The sequence below is a fragment of the Diabrotica virgifera genome, chromosome 6 (assembly GCF_917563875.1).
Source record: "Diabrotica virgifera virgifera chromosome 6, PGI_DIABVI_V3a".
Classification (NCBI taxonomy): domain Eukaryota; kingdom Metazoa; phylum Arthropoda; class Insecta; order Coleoptera; family Chrysomelidae; genus Diabrotica; species Diabrotica virgifera.
Genome location: NC_065448.1, coordinates 44,173,803 through 44,199,181, shown reverse-complemented (window position 1 = coordinate 44,199,181; position 25,379 = coordinate 44,173,803). Strand labels below are relative to the sequence as shown.

The 25,379-nt window shown below is 32.1% G+C and overlaps 1 protein-coding gene across 3 annotated transcripts in view; it reads left to right on the top strand.

Moving 5' to 3' along the window:
* Positions 1–25,379, top strand: part of LOC126885939 (uncharacterized) — a 313,786-nt gene that overhangs the window by 196,969 nt on the left and 91,438 nt on the right. For 2 of the 3 annotated variants that reach the window (XM_050652760.1, XM_050652761.1), the window contains exons 2-4: positions 1,198–1,420; positions 5,074–5,229; positions 20,098–20,370. In XM_050652760.1, coding sequence (XP_050508717.1) covers positions 1,238–1,420; positions 5,074–5,229; positions 20,098–20,370 — 612 coding nt within the window. In that variant the 5' untranslated portion in view covers positions 1,198–1,237. The remainder of the gene's footprint in view (positions 1–1,197; positions 1,421–5,073; positions 5,230–20,097; positions 20,371–25,379) is intronic. The other variant, XM_050652762.1, reaches the window with a different exon arrangement.

The following is a 25,379-nucleotide window of genomic DNA, read 5'->3' as shown; positions in this document are numbered from 1 at the left end:
AGCAGTGACACACTAGAAGGCGGGAAAAGTTCGCGCACTATTACTGCGCAGATTGTCGGCCATTTTGTGCGTAGTACCAGACAGTGTAGAAAATCGACAGTGTTGCCGATTTGTACATAATTATCAGATTTACTTAACTTTTATGACATTCATATTTTTTAACATAATTTTATACGTATGACTGTGGGAATTATGTCATGGGAGTTATGTGTTATTGGGACAACACAAAATATTGACGATGAATGGCGATTGTATTGTTAATCATTTGCAGAAATTCCAGAAAATATTCAAAAAGGATCTCTTACGGGTAATAAAGTTAGTGCAATAACTGATACTGCAGCAATGCAGAAATAAAAAAAATCACGTTTTCTTAGATATCGTTATCTGTCGACGTTTAAATACGATCTGTGAGCAAATATTAAATTAGTGTTAGCAAAAGTGAAGGAGTAAAATAATTACTCCTTTCAAACAGACATAAAATGTTAAATTATTTTAATCACATAAAGTCTTTATTTCCACAAGATGAGGATGAGGAAATACTTATTATTTAAAAGTGTTCCAGATGTAGTTTTATTATAGTATAATATATTACATATAATTTTGTTACAAGTATTTTTGAATTAACAAGTTGAATAAAATAACTTTTTTCTTAATGTATTTTTATTACCGTTAGAAACTACCAAGATCAAACATTTTTACATATTTTTTTGCAAAATCTGGTCATTTTAGCAGTGGCTTAATATAATTTCATTTAGTGACATCGGCAACACTGCTGAACGAACACATCACATCACCACTGAAATGTACTACGCGAAAAATGGCGACCCTGTACTTTTCAACTTCAAAGGCGGCATCGGGGAGTGTCCTTGCTGGTCTAGTAACTAGACCAGCAAGGACTTATGCTGTGGCACTGGGCTGAGACATCCCCCTAGTCTAACTCCTTGAGTTGTTTCAAATGGTTCTGACTGTATATTTAACATTCTTACGGTATTTGTTGTTTTCATGTATATACTCTTTGTTGCTTCTATCAGTTACTCGGATTCAACTACCTCGAAAACATAAAGAATGACCAAAATTGGTCATTTACCTGATAGTTGATTTTCGTGGTCGGTATAACGTAATTTTAGGGGTTGCTGCCGCTCCCCTATAGTCTCTAGGCCTCTAATAGAATCAGTTGCTAATAATTTATTATTTTAGGATTATTTCAAGTGGAGAAAATACTAATTTATTAACAAAAATGGCGGTTAGCTGGAAATTAGAAAATACGAAAACAAAGGAAGTAGTTGACATTGAAAAGTCAGTATTTAAAATAGGAAGACATCAAGGCGCAGATTTAAAATCAGAAAGTGTTACTCTTTCCAGGGAACATGCAGAAATTTTACAAACTGAAGATGGTTTCCTATATGTGAAAGATAATGGGGTAAGCAGGGCCAAACTAAAAAAAAGTTCACAAGTGTAGTATATTTCCATTTTACATTCATAAATATTTAGAGCTCCATTTTCCCGGCCCCTTTTGATTTCCCGGGAATCGAGAGTTGGTAATTTGGATTTCCCGGGAATTCCCGGGAATCGGGAAATTTAAAAATAAAAAGAAGAAATTGTTTTTTTCTTCTAATTTTTCAATGTAATTAGTATAAAAAATTTGATTACAAATTAATAATGTTTAGAAAAATGCTAAAATTTAAAATAAAATTAAAAATTTTAAAGAAAATTTAAAAAATAGAAAAATTATAAATTTGTGTAATCTGAATTTTCGTTGTTTTTATTATTAAAATATGTTTTAAAAAAACATAAATTGTTGAGTGTTTGATCTTTCAGGCTGGCTCTTGTTTTGTACAGAAATTTGCTGAAGTTGAAAACGCACTTTCTGTTGATGTAGGTCTGATGCTTTTTAGTGAAGTGAGTAATTTTTTAAACTTCAGGTCAGCTGATTTGTACTAATCTAATACCGTATTAAATTTCCTATGTACTAATTCTTCATAAACATAATTTTAATTCAAAATAAATATTGTTATGATCTGCTTTCTATTACTTTTATATTAATTATTATTTATTTGATCAATTATTTAATTAACGCAAATCATACATAAAAATATTCAGAAAAAATCTCAGGGTGCCTTTTGTCAAAAAAATTTTAATTAAATTCTCTTAGGTTATATGTACTTATCCTTTCTCGTGGCTTCAGTATCTCTTAGTTGATCCTTATCGGGATAAAATAGGAAAAGGAAATAAATAGAAAAATCATAAATAAACACATACAAATAACGTGTGATCCAAAATTATTGTCACCATAGGTGGCTCTGAACGACAGAGATAGCTATACAGTGCATGTCCATTCTTAATTCAGATATATTTACCAGTTTACGTCAACTTTTGCAGTGTACAACTTCAAGAAAAGTTAGGTTATGTAGAGATGTTGGTTGTTTGATTTTATTTCTTATTTTTACTTATAATTTTGTTAATCCTTTTTATTTTTGATTAAAGTTCTGTGTTAAAGGTTTTGACTGATTTTTTATGTTTTATAATGTTAATCAAAATTAATTGATAAACCCATGATATAAATTCAGATTCAAAGAGGACATACGTAATTTTTTGCACGGCTAGCTTTGATCCCAATAATTTTGGATCGCTCGTTACCTTTATTATCAAAAGCAATGCTCTATAAATTTATCAATTAAATCCTGTGGGCATAACTGTCCAAAAGAAACTTTTACCATATAAATTAATCTAATTCAAACAAATATTTATCGCTTTCTTCTTGACACCCTTAATAAAAAACAAGCAAAACAAACAAATTTGGTATTCGCAAATTACTTATACTTCCTATTAAATTTTTGAAATGTTGGAATCTTAAATGCATATGCTTTTACGTAAAAAAATTAACTTCTGATTATAAAGAAAATCTATCACATAGGTTATTGACTGACCTTTTTGATTCACACACAATGATGTCTCCTCTTGACCTAAACAGCTCCTCCTTGATGATTATGTTAGGCTACCAATCAAAGCCCTCTCCGTCCTCAGCAAACAATCCAGCAGGATACCAGCCACTATTGCTCCAAAACACAAGCCAGGCCTCTTTTTTGCCAGTACTCGTTCAATAACTCCAAAACTCTTTCCTCTCTTTCTCTCAACAATAATCTCCTGAGACCCAAGTATCTTTTTTACTTGGTGTCACAAATAATTTTTATAACGATAATTCTTGTAACTTACTCTCTTGAACTTTACAGAATCAAAGAGGTATTTCTTCTCGATTTGATTTGTCTCTCGTTCCACTTTTCAGCTACTCTCACTATCAACACAACCACTAGTACTTGCTTCAGAACTACTCACGAAAACTTTTGACTGCTCCTCTCGACTGCCGGTAACACAATAATCTTTTCTTTTCCAAACTGTCTCAACATTCAAACAAAACTTTCCCCCTTTCAAATTGCCAAGCCAATCAGAAACATTTCTCTTCCCCACTCTTTTTTTCATTCGAAAAACCCACTCATACTTTCAAAAATATTCTTATCATTAAACAAACATATTTAAAATTCCAATTCTCTTTACCTCTATTTTTCTAAAAACTAATAATTACATCTACCTGTGGTTTTCCTTTCCCGTAAACAATCTTTTTAAAATTATAATCCTAAATAAATGTTCGTTTCACTTTTTATTTACAAAAATGTTTTTAATATTTCATGGAAAAACTCATTAAGGAGAAACCACCTTGCGTGAAAGCTAACTTCTAATAAATATTTACAAATCAATATACAGGGTGTATCAAATTTATGTGCCCGCGTTATAAAAAAAAATAAAAATTTTTATTCTATCTTTGATTGATAAATTGAAACACAATAATATATTTATGTTATAATTGCAAAAGAATGTTTAAGCTGACGTATGTGATACATTCTGATTTTATCCCAAAATTGGAAGGTTTAACCCGGGAGCAGTCGCGCCAAAAAATCTAACATTTTATCCTTTTTCGTGATAACTTGAAGAAAAATTTTGTAACATAACTTTTCACTCGTAAGTGCCTCGAGGAAGATTGTAGTAATGCGTGGGAATTTAAAAAAAAATTTAAGTTTTTTTTATTTTGTTATTTTTTTTGTCAAATTTACGGCTTTGGTAAGAACCTATTAGCTTTAAAATTATTAGAAATGGATATTTTTAACGTAGCAAGTCAATAAAAATATACAATGGAAATTTCATTTAAATTCGCATTTAAATTCGTATTCTGAGATTTTTTCTCTGCGCGCGACTACTTACGTGACAGAAGTGAGCGCGACTGCTCCCGGGTTAAAATATAGGTAATTGAAAAATAAATATTTTAAGTGGAATGATTTAAAATGATTATTAAGCAGAGATAATAATAATTGTATCAGAATCATTTATTCTTTGTGAGTTAGTAATATCTCCGCTCATAATTTAAAATAAAATATTTTAAAATCCCGGGAAATCTGTAAAAATTCCCGGGAATCTTGATTTCCATTTTTTACTGATTTCCCGGGAAATTCCCGGGAATGCAGCTCTATAAATATTTCCCAAATTATAATTCTTTTGTAGGAACCGACCCATAACGTACGATTAAAAACTTTGACAACATTGTATGTATTTCTGCCATATAGAAAGCACAGGCGTATCTCTGTAACGCTGCCATCTGAATGTGAACTTCAGTATAGTACTTAACCCATTCGTAGACTCGTCTTCATATGCAGACAGTCATTTCCCCTTGTACGTGTCTGCTTATGAAGACGTATCCGCGACAGGGTTAACAACTAATGGAGGTAGCGGGTAGATACTTTACTTTGGAGAGACACTGTCTCTCCAAAATAGGTACAAAAGTCTTTGAAATAGGTACAAAAGTTTTAAAAGACGTTTTTTTTTTAATTTAAGAGAAAAATGTCATTTTTTAATTATTAATTTATTACAGTTAGAACAAGATTAGATCTGGCAACCCTTGTTTTTTGTAATTGTTAACATGCTAAATTACATATACAATAATTTTTATCCATTAAACAGATCGGTGCAAATCGACCTTATATCGTATTTTAGACTATAATAAAATATTGAATGTTTTATTTTTAGACCATTAATGGTACTTACATCAATGAGCAAAGAATAAGTCCATTAAGGAACGTCCCTTTAAAGCATGGAGATAATATTGTGTTTGGAGTATTCAGCCTGATGAAAAAACCAAATTTTCGAGGCCCTTACTTGACCTATAGGGTCATTAAAGAGTCTGTAAGTATAAGAATAATATTTAGAAACCGACACAAGAAATAAACACACTAAGGAACTTGCATACAATTTTAAATTTGAAAAAAATGTTATAAATCCCAACAGAACATAATTTAAAACATGTATCAAAGATAATAAAAGTTGTTTTTATGTTCCGTTTGGCCCCTAAAGAAGATTCTAAATTCAAATTAAAGCATAAGGTCATAAGGTTAATGTTTACATTCTGCACCAACAAAGTAAACAAAATTGTATATAATGTTAAATTAGACATTATAAACGTCAGTAGAAAATACAGTTATGTGACGGCACAAGTGTTTTTTATCGTTTGGACTATTCACAAAAAACTTGTACTTTTACAAAATGGTTTTATTTTCCATAGTAAAGCTTCTTTCCTTTCCTTCAAAAAATGTATCAAACTCCAATCTCAACAAACTGGTATATATTATTACAGACATACAATAAATGTCATTAGAATATAAATATTTTATCCTTATTCCGCGACGATGTGCTGGCCAAATACCTAAGTAGGTGGAGGCCAATAAACTAAAGAAGGAGAAGAATATACCTAAATATAACCATAAAAATAACTATACAGTGAGCACGTAAAGGTTGGTATAAATTCATTTGCTCGAGAATGGACCATTTTGGAAAAAAATCCTGAAACAGGTTAATTTTTATTTTTAAATTACGACTTATTGGCATATACAGGGTGAGTTTTTAGTGCGGGATCGGTCGATAATTCCATTATAGTATAGAATATCGAAAAAAGTTATTTAGAAAAAATGTAGGCAATAATATTCTCTAGGCTTGAATAATATGTCCATTTCTACAGGGTGATCAATAACTGCGTGGTATATCAAACATATCATTTTTTAAATGAGACGCCCTATATATTTTTTCATATTTATATTCCTCTGATAATTCTTGTTCATATAATATACGGTTTTGCATTACTATACAGAGTATTTAACAAGTTATGACCATTTTTATTTCGAAATCTCTATGAGATTAACACCATGTATATAAAGAAGTAATTCGTAAACAATAATTTCTTTTACATAATAATACTGTAGTTTTTAAGTTAAGTTTAATTGAAATCATTGACGAATATTTGTATACAGGGTGAACTACAACATCAAATTACGATTTTCTCAATTTTTTTAAATGGATCACCCTATATTTTATTTTTTCAAAATTTTGTATTTATGATATTCTTTCATTTTTATATAGCATTTCCTATACCTAAACTCATTACTTTCCGAGATATTTTAAGTTATCTTCAAATTTCGGGAATGCATTAAATTTTTCTAGTAGACATAAGTTAGAATTGAGTGATAATTAAACAAAATTATTTTTATTCAATAAATAACTAACACAAAATATAAACCATAACAATATGCAGTGAATGTACCAATAAGTGTGATATTAAGAAATTATCATATTTCCCTAATATACAAGAATCGTATAGTTCCTACAAAAAAATGTGTCTTGTATATAATAATATAACAAGATTATTTTTATTCAATAAATAACTCACATAAAACATAAATCAAAACAATGTACAACTGATCTAATAGTTTTTAGATTGTTATATCAACAGTATTCTAAGCCAAGAAGTTTTTAGTAAAACATTAACACACTAAACACACTAACACTAACACACTAACACTACAAAACAAAATTACGATTTTCTCAATTTTTTAAATAGATCATCCTATATTTTATTTTTTTGGGAATGTTGTATTTATGATACTCTTTCACTTTTATATAGCATCTCCTATACCGAAACTACTTAGTTTCTCAGATTTTTTTTAGTTTTTTTCATTTGCCAGAAATACATTCAATTTTTAATAAGTAGAAATAACTTAACAAATAAGTATTGTGTACTAATATAACAAATATTTGCATTCAATGAATAACTAACAAAATATATAAACCATAAAAATATTTAATTAATGTACCAATTAATGTGATGTTAAGGATATAAGTCTAAAGTAAATGTTGAAAATGTCCACGCTCAACGTCTATCCAATTTTGTTACCGATATTCAAATGGCCGAGCCACATTTCTTAACACTTTTGTAAGTTAATATTATTAAAAGCTCCTCTTATTCTATTTTTCATATCATCAGGCTGCTTGTTGGATGCTTCTGGTATAGAAGGTTTTTTATATAGCCCCACATGAAAACACATGAAACTGGAGCACCGTCGCGTCGTGTAAAAACCTCACCCGTCAAAAAAATGTGGGCCAATCAAATAATCGCAAACAATAGCACCTTTAACATTAATAGATCACCTAGTTTGACTACGAGTGTTAACAAAGTAGGGATTTCTTGATGTATATTAATGAAAATTAGTATGAACATTGTAGTATTAATAACTGCGCGTCACAATCTGTAATTGGGAATGTTTTACTAAAAACTTCTTGGCTTAAAATACTGTTGATATAACAACCTAAAAACTTTTACATCAGTTGTATATTGTTTTGATTTATTATCATTTATAAAATAATTTTGTTTTATTATCACTCAATACTAACATGTATTTTTACTAGAAAAATTGGATGTATTCCAGAAATTTGAAGTAAACTGAAAATATCTCGGAAACTGACGAGTTTAGATATAGGGAATGCTATATAAAAATGAAAGAATGTCATAAGTACAATATTTCTAAAAAATAAAATATAGGGTGATCCATTTAAAAAATTTGGAAAAATCGTAATTTGGTTTTGTACTTCACCCTGTATACAAATACTCGTCAATGATTTCAGTTAAACTTAATTTAAAATCTACAGAACATTTTTTATCTTATTATACAAAACAAATTATTGTTTATGAATTACTTGTTTATATACATGGTGTTAATCTCATAGGGATTTCGAAATAAAAATGGTCATAACTTGTTAAATACTTTGTATAGTAATACAAAACCCTATATTATATGAACAAGAATTATGAGAGAAATATAAATATGAAAAAATATATAGGGTGTCCCATTTAAAAAATGATATGTTTGATATACCACGCAGTTATTGATCACCCTGTAGAAATGGACATATTTTCCAAGCCTAGAGAATATCATTGCCTACATTTTTTCTAAATAACATAATGGAATTATCGACCGATCCCGCACTAAAAACTCACCCTGTATATCATACTAGTGACGTCACCCATCTGGGTGTGATGACGCCATCGATAATTTTTTAAATGAGAATAGGGTTCGTCTGATAGCTCATTTGAAAAGTAATTTAATTCTCTATTCAGTAATATAAACATTATCATAATTATTTATACAGGGTGTCCAAAAAAAATTTTAATTAATTTTATTGACATAAAAAGAAGAATGTGTGTAATTTATTTAATTCAAAATACATTTTACTGTTATCAGGAAACAGGAAAAATGTTTTTGGACAAATAATTTGGACATAATTTATTGGACAAGTAAATATTGTTTTTGCTTAAATTCAATATCAAAGCAGTCACACACCTGCCTATTGACTGTTTCAACATTTAATTTAAGCGAAAAGCAATGATTCTTTTTCAATGTTGTTCTGAAGCTGTTTCCTTGTGGCATTTTTATAATTACGTATTTTTTATGGGAAATAAGCCACAATTTTACTAAAAAATGAATTTATTAACGTTTCGAAGCCCAAATCGGGTTTCGTTGTCAAAATACAAAATACTATTAAAATATATATATTATATATATATATATATATATATATATATATATATATATATATATATATATATATATATATATATATATTTATATATATATATTAATGTGATATTCAAAGATCGGTGTGCTCAAAGCACTTGATTAGATAATTAACTAATTAATTAAATTTAATTTTAATGATGCACTTATGATTTAATCACACTATTTAATGCTCTAATCTCAGGGTTTTATATTCTCGTGCTTCAATATCTCCTTTGCTTTACATATGATAAATAAGGTCAAAGATTAACGGAATAAAACACATATATGGTACAAAAGCATCTATTGAAATAAATTCACCCTCAAAATATCCTCTAAAAATAATATCTCCTATTCTGATTATTGAAATAACCCTACCACTATCTAAAGTACTTATTGAAATTTGCGTTATGAATAATTCTACAAAAAAAATAAAACTGTCTCTCGGATGATGAGTTGTCCAAATTCTTGTCTCTGGTCGCCTACAATTTACTCTTAGCAGCCCCCTATGTAGTCAGCAATCTCGCAACAAATTATTGCAAGCCTATTGTCATTAATGACCCCCTACAGATGCACGTATCTTTCAAAAAACAATGCTAGCCTTTTCTCCTCTCGATAAACTGAATCTATTTCTCGTTCCGGCATGCAACGGTGACTCTTGGAATATAAGTAGAACAATATAACTTACAATGCTTTACGTGATGAGCTTCCGTCAGGACACTTATTTCAACAAACTCACAACTATTCACTTATCTGCCTTACTACTTCAGGAGACTCTTAGAGATCACCACTAGTCGACTTAACGATCATTTAACAACTGACTCTTCTTCCACCCTCTAACATTTCGCTAAACTCCCATTCTTCATACCTAGCCCCTCCTTTTTCCTTCTTCACCAATCCGAGTTCCTCAATTTTATCCCCATCTACCTTTCAGATAACAAACACCAATTTTCCCTACCATTAGAAATTTCCTAAAACTAATTACATGCCAATCGTTTTTTTTTTCCTTTCTTAATATCTAAACAAAGATTACATTCATTTAAATTTCTAAATACAATTGTTCCCTCGCCGCAAAAGTCCATTTGGGAAACCCGGTCTCATTGTCCAAACACATAACCACTTTCTTATCATACTAACTGTACAAAGAAAATACTTAATCCCTATTTAAATTTTGTTTACCTACGGCCATCCAAAGATAATTGACTTTCATTTCTTCGAAATGAATTTTGGTATATTTTTATTATATGTTTTAACTTTTCTAAAATATTAAGATCGAAACCATATTAATTCAAATTTTACATATCTTAACAACTCCCCGCCATTTGATTTGCCGAAAAACTCTGTTATTTATTTAAATGACACAAGTTTTTTTTAGGATCAAATTATTCCATTATGTTACCAAACTCTACTCATGATACTTATAAATGTCGTGAATGTTAAAAATACCCCGTATCTTGCCTGTCTCTATATGCGCTAATTCATAACTATTTACCCCATTTTCCGTATTGACCCTATATGGACCTTCAAATACCGGCATCAATTTAGCACAAATACCATTTTGTAAATTGGACACCCTCAGTGCCCTCACTAAAACTTTATCCCCTTTCTGGAATGTAACCGGCCTTCTTCTTCGGGTCCTCTCTTGCCTTTGGAGATATTTCTCTCCACTTCGTCTCAATCTTCGTTGAACCACCTCGATCACTTCTTCGTATTGTCTGGGGGCGGTGTCTTCCCACGGTCTCGTAGGCATTGTTCCTTTCATTACATATAAAGGCGTCTCCTTGGTAACCGTATTTGGTGCACAGTTCAAATACGTCTCTATTTCAAACACTTTTCTGTCCCAATGTCGATGATGTTCTTCCGCAGCAATTCTTAGAAATTTTGTGACTTCTTGTATAAAACGCTCTGATGGGTTGCTCTGTGGATGTCGGATGCTTACAAATTTTGTATTTATGCCTCTCTCTCTTAATTCCCCTTTAAAACGGTCATTCCTAAAGTATGTCGCATTGTCCAACAAAATATTGTCTGGTCTTCCCACTGTTTCGATAAAATCGTCTATCTTCCGAAGTATTTCAGCTCCTTTCGTGGTTCTACATGGGTACAGTTTTAAATACTTTGAGAAAACATCCACCATAACTAATATGTGTTTATTCCTCTGTGTTGTTGTTATTAAATCGCTCAACATATCAATGGCGACAATATCCAGTTTCTTCCGAGCTATGACGTTTTTTGTGATGTTTTCGTTTTTGAAATTCTTACTTTTACACTTTTGGCATGTCTCGCAATTTCGAGTCATCTCTTTGGCTATTGTATAGTCCTGTCGACAAATGTAGTTCTCCCTGAACATAAGCCACACCTTCCTGCTTCCAATGTGTCCGTTGTCACAGTGTAATTTTGCTAAAACTTCTTTTGCCATCTGTTCCGTGATTACATATAGTTCTTTACCATCGACCCTCTTAAAATATAAGTTATCTTCTTGTTCGGCCCTTTGCTTTTCTCTTTCATCCAGTTGTTCCTGATTTTCCCTGATCTGAGCCAAAGAAAATAAGCCTGCTTCTTCTCTCATTATGTTCATGCCAACGTGGAGAGTTTTGTGGTCCTCTTTGCGGAATTGTTCATCTCTCGTCAACGCATCAGCCAAGATATTGTCAGTTCCTTTGATATATTTAAATTCAAAATCATACTCTTGAAGTAAAAGAATGCCCCTATGAATTCTATTATTTACCAGCCTATTTTTCATTATATGTACCAAAGCTGCATGGTCTGTTTCAACGGTGAATTTTGCCCCTAGTAGGTAAAACCGTAATTTATTTACACAAAATAACACACTGGCGAACTCTAATTCAGTAACGCTGTACTTTCTCTCATATGTTTTGGTTACACGGGAGACAAAACAGATTGGCACCTCTACATCGTCTTGGATCTGTGATAACACCCCTGCGAATTTTGTTATGGAAGCATCGGTCCGGAGAATGAAAGGTTGATCATATCTTGGGTGGTGTACTCTTACAGCTGTGGAGAAAGCTCCTTTTAAATTTTTGAAAGCCATTTCTTGTTCCGTTCCCCATTTCCACCTAACATTTTTCTTAAGTAATGCTATCAACGGTATTTCTTTTGTGCTGATGTCTGGTATTAGTTTTTTGAAATAGTTTACCATTCCCAAAAATCCCCGCAATGTTTTTAAATTGGTTGGCCTAGCGTAGTTATTTATAATTTCGATTCTATCTTCTGCAAGACTAATCCCTTTTGTGTCTAATTTGAATCCTAAATACAGTATTTCCTTTTGGAAAAACTGACACTTTTGAATATTTAATTTCAATCCCGCTTGATCCAGTTCTTCTAGCACAGTGTGAATATGTCGTAGATGGCTTGTTATATCTGGTGAGAAAATTAATAAATCATCTATGTAATGTACAACAAATTCTTCATGCCTATTTAAGATTGTGTTCAATGCGCGAACCAAAGCAGCGCATGCACTCTGTAGGCCAAATGGTACCACCCTAAATCGGTATACCACTCCGTCGATCGAAAAAGCGGTATAATTTCGACATTTCTCTGCCAAAGGTATTAACCAAAAACTATGTTTCAAATCGATTTTGGAAAAAATGTGTGACCCTGTGATTCGTCCAAATATGGCTTCGATGTTCAAAGGCGCTTCGTATTGCGCGATTGTGTGTGAATTAATGTTTCTTGCATCTAAACATAATCGCAAATCACCACTCGATTTTTTAACGCATACTATCGGGTTGATATATGGAGAGTCACATCTTTCTATCACCTTGTCTTCGATCATTTTTTCAATTTCCTGTCCGACGCTTTGCCTGTATTTATACGGGATTGGATATGTCTTGGATTTAAAATTTTCTAAGTTTTTAACTTTAAAAGAATGTTCATAATTTTTAGCCACTCGGCTTTCTTCATTAATCAAATCTCCATAATTTTCTAGAATCTTCTCTACTTCCTTTTCCATGTTTTCTCCACATTTTAATTTTCTTTCATCCTCATTTTGTTCGCATGTGTTCACTGTCCATAATATTTCTTCATAAAATTCTGGATTCTCGTCCATTATTGCCATTTCTTCTCTGTCCTCATCCTTTATTTCTTCTTCTGTTTTTTTTTTATCTTCAATTTCCATTTGGTATCCCGAGCACCATGTTTCTACTGCTTTCATTTCTCTTATGAGAACTTCCTTTTCTTCCTGCTTCCTTTCTGTTTTATCGTCGATTGCCGACAATTCTTCCGTATCTTCGATTTCCTGTCTTTCTCTTGTATCCACCGTGTTTTCCTTCTTTCTTTTTGAACTCTTCTTCTTTTTCTTCCTTCTTTTTTTTTCTGGTTGATTTTTTTCTTGTACTTTCGGTTTTTCCTCTACAGTCATATTGATTTCTTTATGTTTTTCCTGTTCATTTATCTTTTCAAAAATTATTTTCCTCTCTATTTCCGTTTCTTCTTCTATGTTGTCTGGTTCTGCTCTGATTTCCAGTTTATTCTCCGAAAAATTTATGGTGATATGTTTTTCACTCAATTCATCAATTCCCGCTATCATATCATGGTTTAAATCTTCGATCACCACACATTGCATAATATAGTATTTGTCTCCCACTCTGATCCGCACTCCCAAACCTTCATTTACTGTCGTCAATTTTTTGTTGTTTGCACCCACTAAAGCAACCCTAGGAATTTTATACACAAATCTGTCCAAATTTAATTCTTTTACTAGTTTCTTATTGATTAACGATATCTCCGATCCAGAATCAATCAAAATTTTAATCGCTTTATGTTTTATAAATGCATCTAAGAATATTAAATTTGAATTAGAACTTTGTCTTTCATTTCCCGCCAACTGTATAAACTCTCTCGGATGACAAAATATACCGGAGAGTTGTTTATGTTTGTTCAGTGGATGCTTTATTGAAAATCCTGTCTGGATTCATTGCATACATCTTCTTCCTCGTTTTCTATTGTTACATGATTCATCTCCCTTCTATTTTGTCGTTGGAAATTCTGATTGTTTCTACCGTCCCTTTGTTCGTTCGTATTCCTAGTCGGAGGATTTTGTGCATCTCTGTTTCTGTTGTGATTTTCATATGTTCTATTTTTTTCGTGATTCCTGTTATCATAATTTTGTTGTCTATTGTAATTTTGGTATTCTCTCGGCCTATCTTCGTTTGTTGATTGGGCATGTCGGTTTCTCTGGTCATAATTTGATTGATACCTTCTTGCCGGTCCATTATATTGTTCATGTTGTCTTCTGTTTCGCATTTCTCTTCTTTTTGCTTCCCTTACTTGAAGGAATTGGCACAAACTATCAATATCTTGATAGTTTCTCAAAATCACGTGGTCCTCCAGCGTTTCTTCGAAATGTCTGCTTATCATTTCTACCAGTTGTTCGGTAGAGTATTTGTAGTCTAGATATTTGGAATTGTTATATATCTGCAAAGCATATCTTTCTTCCGATATTCCCATTTTCTCGTGATATCTTCCATTCTGTAGCTCTTGGTTGATTTCCCTCTGTTTAACTTTCCCCCAGAAATAGTTGAGAAATTTATTTTCGAAATCTGTCCAATTTTCAAACTCATCTTCTTTACTTTCATACCATAACGCTGCTCCTTCTTTCAGATGGTTTCTAATTGTTTCTTTGCAGTCGTCAAAATATCTAATATGTTGCAATTTGGTTTTCAAATTTTTAACAAATGGTACTGGGTGTGTTTTTCTAATATCCCCTCCAAATTGTATTTTCGCGTCGCTTGTACCAAGGATAATCATTTCCCTTCTTTCTCCACAATTCTGTTGATTCTTGAGTTCCGCAATTTGTTTTTCGTTTTGCTTAAATTTTTCTTCTATTTCTCGCCTGTCTTCTTGTATTGCATTTTCAAATTTGTTGTGTTTCTTCCATGGCTCGTTTTGATTCCTGTTGATTTTCTTGCATTGTCCTTTTTGTTTCCTGTTGATTTCTATCCATTTGTTGTGATTGGAGTTGCATCAGTTGCAATAGTTTCTCTATTCCTGTTAATTCCTGTTCTTTTCTCTCCATAATCGTTGTATCTCCTTCATTACCCAATCCTTCTTCAACAATTTTTTCCTCTTCTCTGTTATTCTCTCTGCTTTCTTGCATTTTGCTTTGCCTCCTTGTGGTCGACATGTTGTTTCTTTTTGTTACTGTTTTCTTTGTCCCCGCCAAATGTGAAATTTTACAACACTCTATAAGTTGCAGAACACGACAAATATTTCTCCCCAAATTTAATAAATTTTCGCCACAAATATCAAATATGCAATCAGTAAATTTCAAAATAAATATCAAATGTACGATTGGTAAAAATATTAAATAATTCAATAGCAGTAAATATCAACTACCTACGATCAATCCATAAATCAAAAATATTTTTACACCTGGAAAAATTGTCAAATTATCTCTGGATCACCTGTAGTTATTCCTTATCTCTTTCCCTACCATCAAATGCAAAGCTGCGATATTTTTTAAGCCACCACGTTCTGGGCTCCAGTTAATGTGATATTCAAAGATCGGTGTGCTCAAAGCACTTGATTAGATAATTAACTAATTAATTAAATTTAATTTTAATGATGCACTTATGATTTAATCACACTATTTAATGCTCTAATCTCAGGGTTTTATATTCTCGTGCTTCAATATCTCCTTTGCTTTACATATGATAAATAAGGTCAAAGATTAACGGAATAAAACACATATATGGTACAAAAGCATCTATTGAAATAAATTCACCCTCAAAATATCCTCTAAAAATAATATCTCCTATTCTGATTATTGAAATAACCCTACCACTATCTAAAGTACTTATTGAAATTTGCGTTATGAATAATTCTACAAAAAAAATAAAACTGTCTCTCGGATGATGAGTTGTCCAAATTCTTGTCTCTGGTCGCCTACAATTTACTCTTAGCAGCCCCCTATGTAGTCAGCAATCTCGCAACAAATTATTGCAAGCCTATTGTCATTAATGACCCCCTACAGATGCACGTATCTTTCAAAAAACAATGCTAGCCTTTTCTCCTCTCGATAAACTGAATCTATTTCTCGTTCCGGCATGCAACGGTGACTCTTGGAATATAAGTAGAACAATATAACTTACAATGCTTTACGTGATGAGCTTCCGTCAGGACACTTATTTCAACAAACTCACAACTATTCACTTATCTGCCTTACTACTTCAGGAGACTCTTAGAGATCACCACTAGTCGACTTAACGATCATTTAACAACTGACTCTTCTTCCACCCTCTAACATTTCGCTAAACTCCCATTCTTCATACCTAGCCCCTCCTTTTTCCTTCTTCACCAATCCGAGTTCCTCAATTTTATCCCCATCTACCTTTCAGATAACAAACACCAATTTTCCCTACCATTAGAAATTTCCTAAAACTAATTACATGCCAATCGGTTTTTTTTTTCCTTTCTTAATATCTAAACAAAGATTACATTCATTTAAATTTCTAAATACAATTGTTCCCTCGCCGCAAAAGTCCATTTGGGAAACCCGGTCTCATTGTCCAAACACATAACCACTTTCTTATCATACTAACTGTACAAAGAAAATACTTAATCCCTATTTAAATTTTGTTTACCTACGGCCATCCAAAGATAATTGACTTTCATTTCTTCGAAATGAATTTTGGTATATTTTTATTATATGTTTTAACTTTTCTAAAATATTAAGATCGAAACCATATTAATTCAAATTTTACATATCTTAACAATATATATATATATATATACATATATATTAAAATATATTATTTATAATTTAAACATATTAAAGTCAGAATTTGGTATTAGTTTTTTGAAGGTAGATTAAATGTCTATTTTTAATATAAGACTGATGTTCACTTATTCTAACCTTTAATGGTCTTGATGTTTCACCTAAATAAAATTGTTCGCATTCACAAGGTATTTTATAAATGCAATTATATTATTATTATTATTTATAATTTAAACATATTAAAGTCAGAATTTGGTATTAATTTTTTGAAAGTAAATTAAATGTAAGACCAAATACTTACGATGTCGGGATAGTATCACGAGGTTTTTTCCTGGTTTTCCCTCGTGATTTACTATGGAATCTCTAACGCGAGAATTTTACTGTCATCGTTGCATTTGGTTGTCTTTTTAAAGACAGATCACATGCTATGATTTTTTTGCGACGGATATTCTTGAGTTGGGATTGATTTCATGTAATCGAATGAACTATCTTTTAGTAAAGTCGTCCCAGGAACGCAACTCATAAATATTGGCGATATCATTTTAAAGTCTTCTACTTTAAAATGTATAATATACGTCTGAATTGCCAATATAAATGAGTCAGATTAAATAAATTATTAGAAGAATTTTTTTACTTAGCAACAACATGTTTGTTTTATTTTAATAGTATTTTGTATTTTGACAACGAAACCCGATTTAGGCTTCGAAACGTTAATTAATTCATTTTTTAGTAAAATTGTGGCTTATTTCCCATAAAAAATACGTAATTCTTTTTCAAATAAACATTTTTTCTGTTTTCTGAGAGTAGTAAAATGTATTTTGAATTGAATAAATTATATGCAATGCATTCTTCTTTTTGTCAATAAATTTAATTCAAAAAATTTTTTTGGACACCCTGTATAAATAATTATGTTAATCTTTATATTACTGAATATATAGGGTGAGGCAGATAACTGGCCTATTAGAAATATCTCGAGAACTAAAGGCAACAGAATCATGAAAATTGGAATAAAGGGGTTTTGAAGGATGATCTATTAAATGAAAATATTTTCATCTCTTTACAACTTCCGGTTATACCGGAAGTTGCTTATAACTTCGTTTTTTTAAACGGGACACCCTGTATATTTTTACATTTTGGGATTCTCTTCGATGTCTTCTTTCTTAAAATATAAGGTTTTGTAATATTATACAGGATATTTTAAAAAATAATTACGTTTTTTTATTAATTTCGTAGCAACATTCACACGCTGTAGAATTGTAGTAGTTTGACATCTAAAAATCTACTTACGATCAAATGATTTTTAATATACTCTACTATTGTTAAGAATAATTAGTATAGCTAAATTTTTAATTTTAGTATACAGGGTTGGTCGAAACTCGGAATGAGTATTTTCTGAGTTTTCTTAAATGGAACACCCTGTATTTTTGTATTGTAGTAAAATGATATTTTATAGTCCTTTTTTATTTCTTAAGCATTCCCTATACCTAACTGCTTTAATTTGTGAGTTATTGGTGATTCAAGCTAAATATTAATTGCAACAAAAAATACCTAAAATTTTAATAGGTTGGCCGTGAAAATACTCAATCCCAAATAATTTTTCAGAAATAAATACATATTATCCAGACTGGTCCTTAAAATTACCAATAATGGTTTAGCTATCGAAATACCTACTTAGTTAAGATTGTCGGTGCGATAACAATACTAAAATACAGGGTGTTCCATTTAAGAAAACTCAGAAAATACTCATTCCGAGTTTCGACCAACCCTGTATACTAAAATTAAAAATTTAGCTATACTAATGAATCTTAACAATAGTAGAGTATATTAAAAATCATTTGAACGTAAGTAGAGTTTTAGATGTCAAACTACTACAATTCTACAGGGTGTTAATTTTGCTACGAAATTAATAAAAAAACGTAATTATCTTTTAAAATACCCTGCATAATATCACAAAACCTCATATTTTAAGAAAGAAGACATCGAAGAGAATCCAAAAATGTAAAAATATACAGGGTGACCCATTTAAGAAAACGAAGTTATAACCGGAAGTTGCAAAGAGATGAAAATATTTTCGTTTAATAGATCATCCTTCAAAACCCCTTTATTCCAATTTTCATGATTCTGTTGCCTTTAGTTCTCGAGATATTTCTAATAGGCCCTTTATTTGCCTCACCCTGTATAATTGAATTACCTTTGAAATGAGCCATCCCACGACCTCCATTTTCATTTAAAAAAATCATCGATGACGTCATCACGCCCAGGTGGTTGACGTCACTAGTATGATATATATGCCAAAAAGTCGTAATTTAAAAATAAAAATTGACCTGTTTCGGTATTTTTTTCCAAAATGGTCCATTTCCGAGAAAATGAATTTATTCCAACCTTTACGTGCTCACTTTATAATAAAACTATGTGACGTCACGGGTAGTTTGAAGTATTTTATATCACAGAAGAATTTAAATTGGTATTTCTAAGTTATTATGAGTTTTTGAAGTGTGAAATGTTGGAAATCTCATTTTTAAACAAAACTGAACATTATTATGTAATAAAAAAATGCGCAAGTTCCCTATTTGATAAGTTTGAATTATGCCGTGATCAGATTTTAACCTTCCAGTTGACGCGCCCTTTAATTTCACGTGAACGGGCGCGCGTCGTAAAATTTACGTATTTTTGTAAGAAATGTCTTGGAAATTGTTACAAGGATATAGAAAAAATACAGTTTACGATATTTTAAACTCAATATTTTTTATTTTTGTTTACAAAAAAATCAAACAATGCTTAAAAATATATTCTTTTAAAAGGATCGACTATATCAACATTCTTATCCTTGCAATAATTGCAAACCCCCTCAATGACCTGAGTTTTCTTAAATGGAACACCCTGTATTTTAGTATTGTAATGAAATAACATTTTATGCTACTATTTTTATTTCTTAAGCATTCCCTACACGTAACTTCTTTAATTCGTGATTTATTGTTGATTTTTTAAGCCCAACATTAACCAACATTAATTGCAACAAAAATTTAATGAAATTTTATTAGGTTGGCCTTAAAAATATTCAGTTAAAAATAGTTTTTCAAAAAAAATACATAATAATCTAGATTGATTATTGTTTTTACACAATTTTGAAAAAATGTGAAAACTTTGAATTATCCACGTCTGTCTGTCTATCTGTCCGTGAACACAACTCCTCCGTCATACCAGGTAGAATGACAAATGAGGTGTCAAATGAAAGCTTTGGATTCAATTTCAGATTTGGATTCCTGAGGATCGAAAACATGGATGCAAAAGGTTTTTGTCTTCTCTGTCAATTTTGAGTCGTTAAGAATATTTCAGTGGACGAGGGTGTGAATGTTGCTACGAAATTAATAAAGATAACTTAATTATCTTTTTTACACGTGTACGTAAACATTTTTGTTAAAACAATTTAATTTTTAGGTAGAAGACAAGATTGCAGATTACACGATGAATGATGATGACATTGCAATCATAATATCGGACGATGAAGATGATGACTTATCTAAGAGTCAGATTTTTCATATTTCGGAAAGAATAAAATCTGAGCCAATATTTTCAGATCAATTTCTTGATCCTTACATAGATATTAAGGAAGAGGTCAAAGAAATGGACTACTGCAGTCAGTTCTACCAAAAGGTAGATTTAACGGAGAAAGACCATTTTGACAGTACATCGGACCTCCTTCAGTTATTGGTAAGTTAAACAGTAAAAAAAATAACAAGATGGACCAGAAATTCTGAAATCTGAAATTATAAATACAATTAATCAACTCAAAACAAATAAAATCCCATATCCAGATAAAATATACCCAGAAACGTTAAAATTAAAAGAAAATATCGAAATATTTGTTCTTTTATTCAGTCGCATTTATGATACAGGAAAATACCCCAAAGTCAATATTTATCCCACTACCAAAAAAACCAAACCCTCAACACTGCAATGAGTTCCATCTGATAAGCCTTATAAAGCATCTTTGGCATTTAGTAATGCGTTAGTTGCTCGAGTTACTGGGGAATAAAAAAATGGTACACAGGTAGAGGGTAGGAACTCTTTAAATTCTTGAAGACAGTCCTATAAGGGAAAATGAATCAATCCCTGCCCACCGCAGATTCCGGGGGTTTCCTGACCCGGGAAACTAACACCTGTCTAGGGTCCCTTGTCCAGGGTTATGGATGAAGTCCATAACGGCAGACACGGCGGAGAAGCAGAGCTTCGGTACGGGGGGGACGGCGGAAGTGGCAATCCGCGATTTTAGGGTTAATATAAAATCAAATTCCTGGAGACGGAAGCAGCGTTTTCAGTACCAAGTTGTGGCGAGCGGCAATAGATCCTGGACCGGCTCATCATTGGATACTAGGAGGCATGACTGAAACAGTTTTAATGGCTCCTACACTGCGATGAGGAAGGCAACGGGAAACCACCTCATTAAAATCCCTAGTAAAATCATCATGACTACAAGTAATGAAAGATTAAAGATTACTGGTCATGGAACACGGAAACCAAGATCCGGCAGGAGCGGCATGACAACATACTGCAGGGTCCCTCCGGTCGTCAGCCTGCGAAATCCCTGCATAAAAATTGCTACATGGAATGCGAGAAATCTTTATTCTTCAGGTAAAATCGATAATGTTGTATCCTAAATGAAACGACTGAAAATAGATATTCTCGGCATAAGCGATGTTAGGTGGCCAGGAGAAGGTAAATGTACAACAAATGGCACGATGTACTATGTAGGAAACAACAATCCAGCTCACCTTTATGGAGTCGGCATCGTTCTGGACAGTCGCATAAATGATTCGATGATAAATTTTGTTCCCTATTCAGATAGAGAAATGCTGATGCAATTAAAAGCACAACCGAAGAACATTAATATTATTCAGGTATATGCCCCTACAGCAGATAAGGATGACAATGTAATTGAGGACTTTTATACACAATTACAAGCGGTCCTCAAAAGTATACAGAAAAAGGATCCCATAATAATAATGGGTGATTTCAACGCCAAGGTGGGTCAGGGTAGAGTGGAAGATTGTGTTGGAGACTATGGGTTAGGAGACCGTAATGAACGTGGTGACAGAATGGTTCAATTTTGTCAAAATGAAAAATTTGTGATTACAAACACAATGTTTAAACTCCCGAAGCGTAGACTTTACACATGGAAATCCCCTGCTGATGGTAACGGGAGGATGATTAGAAATCAAATAGATTACATTCTGGTTTACCACAGATTCAGAAATTCTATACTATCAACAAAGACCTACCCAGGTGCGGACATCTACTCTGGCCACAATCGGGTTGTATCTGTGTTAAACATAAAATTGAAGAAACTAAAAAAGAAAAAAACGAATCGGATAGATTTCAATAGACTAAAAGATACAAGAACAAGAGAAGACATAAAAGAAAAAATTAATAAAAACTTGAAAGAAATTAATAGCGTGAACTCCGAAGAAGTTGAAAATAATTGAAAACAGATAAAGGCAGCACTAACAACAGCTGTTAAAGAGACTTTGACTCCTAAACGAACTGAGAGAACTAAAAGAAAGGCATGTATGACAGAGGAAATTTAATGGATGAGAGACGTGCCTATAAGAACAAAAACAAACAACAATATGATGCAATAAATCGAACCATAAAGAGAATGATTATAGAGGAAAAAGAAAAATGGCTGTCAGAACAATGCAAGGATATTGAGGAATATGAGAGAAGGTACGATAGTTTCGGCATGCATAAGAAAATCAGAGAAATGACTGGGGCAAAGAAGAAGCCTCATAGTGGAATGGTGAATGATTCAGAAGGCAAGATTATAATAGATTTCAAACAAAAACTCACAAGATGGAAAGAATACGTAAAAGAACTTTTTGACGACGAAAGAGAATTAATAACAGTGAACGAGAAGAAATGAAGGGTTTAAGGATACTTAAACAAGAACTGGAATATGCTTTAAAAAACACCAAGGATGGTAAGACACCTGGGCCTGATGAAATACCGGTTGAAGTATTAAAACTTATTATTGATGAAGAAGTGATGAACATGATACTCGAGTTATTTAACAACATATATGATACTGGAATAATACCACAAGACTGGTTAAGGTCCACATTGATTTTAATACCTAAAAAATTAAATGTAAAAGAGTTCTCGGATTACAGAACGATTGCCTTGATGAGTCATATGCTTAAAGTTTTTCTAAAAATCATTCATAATAGAATTTTCCGCAAACTTGAAGAAGATATAAGTGAAACACAAATGGGCTTCAGGAACGGCCTTGGTACGAGGGAAGCGCTATTTGGTGTGGGCGTACTATTTCAGCGGTGTTTGGATATCAACCAGGATGTATACGCCTGCTTTATAGACTTTGTGAAGGCCTTCGGTAGAGTCCGACACGACCGACTGAGACAACTTCTAATCGAAAAGAACATTGATGAAAAAGATATTAGAATAATAACTAATTTGTATTGGAATCAAACAGCACAAGTCAAGGCCGATGATGAAATGATTGAGGAGATCAAAATATGTAGAGGAGTAAGACAGGGGTGTATTCTGTCTCCTCTTTTGTTTAATTTTTATAGCGAAGTCATATTTAAAGAAGCTCTGTCGGAGGTTAGTTGTGGTGTAATGATCAACGGAAATACAATCAATAATGTGAGATATGCTGACGACACAGTGATATTAGCAGACAATCTTGCAGATCTGCAACGACTAATGGAACGCATTAACCACTACTGCAACAGCTACGGACTTCATTAAATCTCAGAAAAACTAAATGGATGGTAATAACAAAAGATCCACACGCCAGGAATGATTTGGTTGTCAATAACACCGTTATAGAAAGGGTATCCTCCTATAAATACCTTGGATTTTGCCTGGATCATACAGGCGATCAAACAAAAGAAATAAGAGCAAGAATAGAAATAGCTAGATCAGCATTTAACAAGATGAAAATATTTCTCTGTAGTCGTGACATAAATCTTGATCTGAGAGTGCGTATGCTGCGGTGTTATATCTTCTCCACTTTATTATATGGAGTTGAGTCATGGACCATGAAGATGGGCAGCATTAAAAACATTGAAGCTTTTGAGATGTGGTGTTACCGTAGAATGCTCCGTGTATCTTGGGTAGACCACGTGACGAATGCCGAAATTTTACGTCGGATCGGAAAAGGATGTGAAGTTGTACTTACTGTTAAAAGAAGAAAGCTTGAATACTTTGGCCTTGTTATGAGAGGTGACAAATACTCGCTGATGAGACTGATCATCCAGGGTAAAATCAGGGGTAAGAGAAGTATCGGTAGGCGCAGAATATTTTGGTTAAGAAATCTGAGGGAATGGTTCGGCTGCAGTTCCATCGACCTATTTAGGGCGGCCGCCAGTAAAATAAGAATAGCTGTGATGATTTCCAACATCCGATAGGAGACGGACTTTAAGAAGAAAAAAAAATGAAGAAAATTGCTCCATGGAAAGATGAGAAAATACATTTCTACGTATACCGATTTTGAACTTTGAAATTCTATTTTCTTCGACCTAGTTTTTGATTTTGATTTTGGTATTTTTGATATTTTTCACGCGTAATGCCGATCGTCTTTATTAGAATAATATACAGGGTGTTTCATTAAGAATTGTCCATATCGTAACTGGAGAAACCTTACCACAAAATACGAAGATTCAACCCAAAACACTTAAATAAAATATTCTTCCTTACCGAGATATAGTGTTTTATTACAAATATTCTAAAATGATTTTTGCTCATTGTTTTAACACCTTCCAATATTTTTTGTTGAAACTTGACACAGTTTACACATGTTAGGATACTCTAACTAGTGTTAAAGATAGTTTTCCGCTGTTACCAGAGGCGTGCTGTAGGGATATATACTTCATTTCTGCCCCTTTTCCCCCTCAAAATCTACGCCACTGTCGTAATAATCATTTCAGCATGTTTTTTGATTCCTTACATAAATATACATAAATATAATCCTATGTCTCATTGCGATAGAGTAAGTAGTTTTCAATTTATTTGCGTGTAAAGATAATGGATTCCATAAGACTATGTATTTTAATCTACATTCAATAAGATTATGTTTAAAATACTGTTATGCTCTATTATATCTATTTAATTAGATTTATTAGCAAATTCGTACTTTAATTAATTATTCAATTATTTTATTTACTGCCTATGTAAAAACAAACTAAATTCAAATTAAATTTTCCAATCAATTTCATACTCAGGGCTAAATTTGTATTGGATGCAATACCTGTGATCTGTGGCTTCTAATATTTCTGATTGCTTACTTCTTCTAGGGTGGAAACAGGGAAATTGAAAACACTCAACATCATATAAATGTAATCTATTGTTTTTATCAAATAAGCCGTGTACATGTGATTCAAAAAATATTAAATTTAAACTTTGTTGCAACAATCTCTTACTTAATAAAATAAAATCTAACTCTGATATCTCCTTGTTTTGACAAACAAAATTATTTAATTAATTTATTATTTACTCATACTACATTTAATAAAATTTGCTTTTCTTTTTTGACTTGATTTCTCAAATTTTAAATGACTAACTGCGTAAAAAAAGTTCAATAAACAAATATGGGTTTGATATAAACAAATTTTCTCCATTCCGACAAATAATTTGACTAACCTTTTTGTTTCTTCACTCTCTCGTTCTCTGGATTGCGCCGTCCTTGATTCTCCCAACACGTA